Raw genomic sequence first — 5,819 nt, forward strand, 5'->3', positions numbered from 1 at the left:
GGAGGCGGAGGAGGAGGCGGAGGAGGCGGGGCGGAGGAGGCGTACGACCCGGACGAAGAGAGGGTGAGTGCGCGAGTGGCGGCGGCGGGCCGAGTGGCGCCGGCGGCAGGGTCCGCCTTGGCCGGCGGGGAGGCGGCGGGCGGCGGGGACGCCGCTACGTCGGCAAGCGGCGCGCAGGGCGGCGGCGAGGCCAAGCCGAAGCGGGTGAGATATCGCCGAGATGTAGCCGAGATATGGCGGAGGCGGCGCCGGCCAAGCCGAAGCGGGCGCGCAAGAAGCAGCAGCAGCGGCAGCAGCAGCAGCAGCAGCAGCAGCAGCGGCGGCGGCGGCGGCGGCAGCGGCGGCGGCGGCAGCGGCAGCAGCAGCAGCAGCAGCAGCAGCAGCGGCAGCAGCGGCAGCGGCAGCAGCGGCAGCAGCAGCAGCGGCAGCGGCAGCAGCAGCAGTAGCCGGCCTGGGCCGAGGGGCGGTGCGTGTCTCAACACGGCCGGACTTCACACCGTGGCGGTGGTGCGGGCAGGTGCGGAAGAAGAAGAAGCCAAAGTTCGTCGAAGGCGGAGGCAGCAGCGTGTACGTGTGCGGTCTGCCGGAGGGCGAGGAGGCGGCGGCGCCGTCCGCGGAGAGAAGAGTGCCCGAGACTGCCCGAGATCACCCGAGATTGACGTTTGGTAGGCGGCGGCGCTGTCCGCCGAGGTAGCAGAGAGCTTCAAGGTCGCCGGCGTGCTCAAGACGGACCCGGCGGGATGGAGCAGAGATGTAGCAGAGATGTCGCAGAGATGTCGCAGAGATGTCGCAGAGATGTAGCAGAGATGCAGCCGAGATGCAGCCGAGATGTAGCAGAGATGTAGCCGAGATGCAGCCGAGATGCAGCCGAGAGGCAGCAGAGAGCTGATTGATCAGTGAGTGAGTGTTGCCGGCGGTCTGCTCCCCTCTCTTCCGCAGGCGAGCGGCCAGCCTCGCGTCAAGATCTACTGCGCGCCCGGAGGCGAGATCGGCCCGATCCCGAGATCGGCCGAGATCGGCCCGAGATCGGCCCGTGAGGCCGAGGGGCTGGGCGGGGTCTGTGAGGGTGCCACGCTCGCGCCTCTCCCCAGGCACCTCCAAGGGGGACGCGCTGGTCACCTTCCTGAAGGCCGAGTCGGCGCCTCTCGCCGCCGCGGGGCCAGAGCACTCGAGATCGGCCCGAGATCAGCCGAGGTTGAGCCGAGATATCAGGTCCCTCTCGCCGTCACGCTGCGGGACGGGTTCGAGATGCGAGACGGCGCCTCCTGCTCCCCTCCAGCCGAGGCCACCCGCGGAGATCGCGCGAGGTGAGCTCGAGATGCGCCGAGATTAGGCGCGGCACTCAAGGTGCAGCCGGCGCGCTTCGAGATGCGAGGCGAGGCGCTGCAGCAGCAGGCAGCGAGGGGAGGCCGGCGGTGACTCCGCGTGAACTCGGTGCGGGTCCTCATTGAAGCACTGACTCAAAAGGCGCGAAGCAAGGACGACGCGCAGATCGCCCGCAAGAAGCAGCGCCGCCTCGAGCAGAAGGCGCTGTTCACAGCTGCAGTGCCCCGCCGCGGAAGAGGCGCTGTTCACAGCTGTGGTCTGTGAACAGGCCCTCGCGGAGTGGGACGACTCGCAGCTGCCGGCGGGCGCGAGCGCGACCATCGTCGTTCTCCTCGGCCTCTTCGACACCTCCGAGGCGGACGCCGCGGACGTGCAGCTCCCTGCTGCCCGGCTGGTGCACCGCTCCGTGCGCTGGTAGGCGGACTGCGCGGACGCCGCCTTCTACTCGAACTTGCGCGAGGACGTGCGCGTCGAGTGCGGCAAGGCGGGCGCCATCGAGAAGGTGACCATCTTCGAGGGGTCAGAGCAGGGGGCCGCCGCCGTCCGCTTCAAGTCTGCCGAGATACAGCCGAGATACAGCCGAGATACAGCCGAGATGTAGCCGAGCCGCCGCCGTCCGCTTCAAGTCTGGGGAACGTCGCGCGGGGAGGAGGTGTGAAGAGGGCGCTCTTCACACTTCCGGCTGTGAGCAGGTCGGGGGACGACGCGCAGCGCTGCGTCGCGATGATGCGCGAGAAGTCGTTCGGGGGCAGCCAGGCGAGACACTTCCGAGACACTTCCGAGACACTTCCGAGACACTTCCGAGAAGTGGTTTGGCGACAGTCAGGCGCAGTGGCTGCAGTGTGTTGCACACACGCACCCCCCCGCCGTGTGTGCTCGAGGGGGTTGGGCTCTTCTCACCTCCTGGCCCTGCCCCTCGCCTCCTCGCAGGTGAAGTGCGAGCTCTACGACGGCGTGACGGACTACCGCGCCAAGGCGCTCCGCGAGGCGGGCACTTGTTCACAGTTTGCCTGCTCCACTGCTTTCTTGCCTTCGAAGGCGCTCCGCGAGGCGGCGGCCGCGTCGAGCGGCGGTAAGTCGGGCGCCGACGTCGAGGCGCAGGAGGCGCAGCTGGAGAGCTTCGCGCAGTGGCTCGAGGCGGACAGCACCGACGACGAGATCGACCCCGAGGCGGGAGGGGACTAGTGGTAGTGGTACAAGGTATGGTAAGGTGCACGTCTCCACACGCACAGTCGCACACACGGCGGAGGGCAAGCAAGTGCGGTCGACACCGAGCCACTCTCCCTCGCACTCTAACACTCCTCGCACTCTAACACTCCAACCCTAGGCCTAGCTGGCTGCACTTGGCCCATTCGTGAACAAAGCAGACACCAGACCTCGGTTTCCCATAGGGTTTCTGAGGCGGTTTCCCATGGCGTTTTCCCATAGAAAACTTAGGGGTCGGTCGGTTTCTGCGGCGCCGCTCTGTTTTTTTCGACTGTGGACTGAGGTGTATAGGTGGACTTCTCCCGTGTCCCGACCCGCCTCCGCGCCATTTTCCCGCTGTGGGATCTGCCGCAGCTGATCTGCCGTGGGGCGTGGGTCTGGTTTCTGGCGGTGTGAATTCATCTCCCGCTTCGGCCTAAATGAGCTCATTCCGGCCGATGAACAGGTGAGAGGTGTCCCCATTCCATTTTTTTTCAATCCCCGCCTCTGACGACAGTCAGTCAGTTTTACACACCACTCCTAGCATGGAGGACGGGGCCACACGCACACACACGCTGCACACGATTGGCTCGGGAGCCGACACGAGGCACACTGTCACCGGCCGTAGCACCGGGTCCGGACTGCTGGACACACAGCTGACAGCTGACAGCTCACAGGACAGCTCACGAGGTGGCGCTATGTAGTGGGGTTCTCAGGGACTGACACGGGACCCTGAGAACCCCACTCATAGCGCCCCGCCTGACGAGGAGGATCTAAAATAAAGAAAGAAAACAGCCCAGCCAAGGGAGGGATGGCAGGACGGCAGCCGCCACCCCACAGTTAGTTAGTTAGGAAGGTGAAGAACAGCCAGGCTCGGACTGGACACCAACGCGGTATGGGTGGACGCTAGACAGATGATGACGACACGCAGGAGCGACACCACAGACACAAAACTCAGTGGATGTGGCGTGAATGCTTTAGCATTCTCGCCCGCTCTGCTGAGGGGAGGGGCAGGACGAGCGGTCGCCTGAGGCGCCTATCTCTATCCACCCTCTCTTGTGGTTTGCCAGCGGGGCACGTGGCCAAGGACGACGTTTCAGATCGCGCGTCCGCTTGTTTGCGCACCCGCGTGCTCGTCCACGCCACTGTCCTCCCGCCCCCTTTGATCTCTGTCGCCTGTCGCTGATGTCTGCCATTGAGACGCTTGTGGAAGTGGCGCTTGCTAAGGCCACCAAGGACAGTGCCGTGCATGGCGTGGACAAGGATCAATACCTGTTGTGTTCCTCTGTCGTCAAAGCCGATGTGCGCAATTACCATACCGTCAAGGTGCTGCAGAAGGGACTCGACGAGAGCCAGGCCAAGGCGGCCGCTCTCGCCCTGCTATCGCAGCAATACCCTCAGCTGGCCGCAGGCGGAGGCACCGCCTCGGATGGCCCCGCCGATGCGGCAGAGAAGGTTGTCAAGACACTTGAGCGTTTGTCGTCATCACAGTTGGGTCACCTGGCCGCGGGCTGGGCCACGCAGCTCGGAGAGGCATTCACCAACGCGAGCATTCTTTCGACAGTGGAGGCCGGCTCGCTCGCGGGCCGCACCGGCAGCGGCAAGGTGCCGCTCGAGAGCGGTGAGGAGGCGCAGATGCCTTACACCGTCATCCAAGGACCATCCGAGGGCATGTACGTGCTCGAGGAGAGCGGAGCACAGGGCGAGCCACGACGCTCGGTCATCCTCAACACCACGCTGGTGACCCTCATGCTACAGCCGACGCAGGCACACGTCGTCTCGAACGCGACGCTTGTCAAGATCAACGGCTCGAGCAGTGCTCTGGCTGTTTTCCGCAAGTTGCCCAAGTCAGGCAGCGCCGCCGAAGACCACGTCTCGCTAGAGGAGATTCTCCAGTTAGCAGACGGTCTTCCGGCCGCGGGCGCGGTCTCGCTCTCGGGAGAGGAGCGCGTCAAGACGTTCGCCCGGGCTCTCGAGGCCAAAAGTCTCCGGCGGAGAAGGCTCTAGCTGGTTGGCGGCAGTTGGGGACAAGGCGACCTACTCCGTCTTCGAGCTTCGGAGTCAGCTCGAGAGGCTTGGCCCCGACTTCACGCCGGTCGCCGCGCTGCCCGCACCCAAGTCGTGCGCGGAGTTCTTCACGCGCAACATCCGCGGGGAGAACTGGGGCGCTCCAGCGAGGCGGTCCTTCGCGACGCGATCGAGCGATGGCTGGAAAGTGGGCTCGGCAGCCTCCGAGAGGCTTCCGTTGCGTCGCTCGCCCTTCGCACCGACTGGTCGGTGGACGCAGCGTGCTCGCTGATGTACCAATTTGCGATGGCCAAGGACCAGCAGCGGCTCGCCCCGCCCACTCCGCCACCGGGCGTGCCGCCCCCGATCCTTACGCAGCCGATCATCAAGATCACGACGGGCGGATCGGGTGAGGGCGGCGACGAGGCCCTCTCCGCGGCCGCTGCCGCGCAGAGCTTGACGACCGCGGAGCGCGAGTGCGTCAAGAGGCTCGCCGCACTCGCCGCCATCGAGGACAACAAAGGGGTCGATGAGATCGCCAAGTACATCGACGGCGCGTCGTCAGCAGGCGCGCCCTCCCCGCACATCATGCGCCTAGTGCACGCGACAGACGCTAGCGTAAACAGCCTTGCGTCGTCGTACGTTGCGGACGACGGTTTTGTTGTCGACCTTCGGTCAATTCGCCGGGCCATGCTTCGCCGTCTGGAGTCAATGCACTTTGGCTTCGCGACTGACAAGCAATGGTCAGAGGAGCAGCGGCGCCAAGCAGGACGCATTCGCGTCGGGCGCTTCAGCGAAGTGGACATCGCCTGCCTTTTGGAGGGCCAGGAAGACGGCTTCTCCAAGAAGGCGCCGCTGGCGCACATCAGGTGCCCTGTCAAGCTGCAGATGGCGCTCGGAGTCTTCTTCAGCATCTGGGCAAAGGCACACCTCACCTTCTCCAGCCATATCCTCGCCTTTGGCGCGAATGTGGCCCGCTTTCTCCACCAGACGCGGGAGGACGGAGCGTCGTGGGAGCAGCTCTCGGACTACTGGCGGAAGCTGATGCAGAAGTGCGAGCAGCCCGCGCTCCGCTTCGAGCGCAAGGAGGCACTCGCCCCACTCCAGCCGCCGCTACTCAAGTGGGCGGACGACCGCTCCGTCACACACGTTGCGGAGCTCATGGACGCCGTCAACCGGAGCGAGCGAGAGCGGCTCGCCAAGCTGCTCGAGGAGGCGCGCGCGCCGAAGGAGAGCGCAGAGCTTGCCGAGCTCCGCAAGATGGTCAAGCAGCAGGGGAGCAAGCAGGAGCAGCACGAGGA

The 5,819-nt window shown here is 65.6% G+C and overlaps 2 protein-coding genes across 2 annotated transcripts in view; both read left to right on the forward strand.

Moving 5' to 3' along the window:
• The window catches only part of EMIHUDRAFT_458620 (hypothetical protein), a gene marked incomplete at both ends in the record, with an annotated part of 3,029 nt that extends 518 nt beyond the window's left edge, over nucleotides 1–2,511 (forward strand). Inside the window, 4 exons of the mRNA XM_005772550.1 lie at nucleotides 1,595–1,720; nucleotides 1,745–1,878; nucleotides 2,019–2,082; nucleotides 2,257–2,511. Of these exons, the coding sequence (XP_005772607.1) occupies nucleotides 1,595–1,720; nucleotides 1,745–1,878; nucleotides 2,019–2,082; nucleotides 2,257–2,511 (579 nt within the window). The remainder of the gene's footprint in view (nucleotides 1–1,594; nucleotides 1,721–1,744; nucleotides 1,879–2,018; nucleotides 2,083–2,256) is intronic.
• A 1,185-nt stretch (nucleotides 2,512–3,696) lies between these two features.
• Nucleotides 3,697–5,819, forward strand: part of EMIHUDRAFT_242348 (hypothetical protein) — a gene marked incomplete at both ends in the record, with an annotated part of 2,997 nt that continues 874 nt past the window's right edge. Inside the window, 3 exons of the mRNA XM_005772551.1 lie at nucleotides 3,697–4,495; nucleotides 4,533–4,726; nucleotides 4,750–5,781. Of these exons, the coding sequence (XP_005772608.1) occupies nucleotides 3,697–4,495; nucleotides 4,533–4,726; nucleotides 4,750–5,781 (2,025 nt within the window). The remainder of the gene's footprint in view (nucleotides 4,496–4,532; nucleotides 4,727–4,749; nucleotides 5,782–5,819) is intronic.

This window comes from Emiliania huxleyi (assembly GCF_000372725.1).
Source record: "Emiliania huxleyi CCMP1516 unplaced genomic scaffold EMIHUscaffold_357, whole genome shotgun sequence".
NCBI classification, from domain to species: domain Eukaryota; phylum Haptophyta; order Isochrysidales; family Noelaerhabdaceae; genus Emiliania; species Emiliania huxleyi.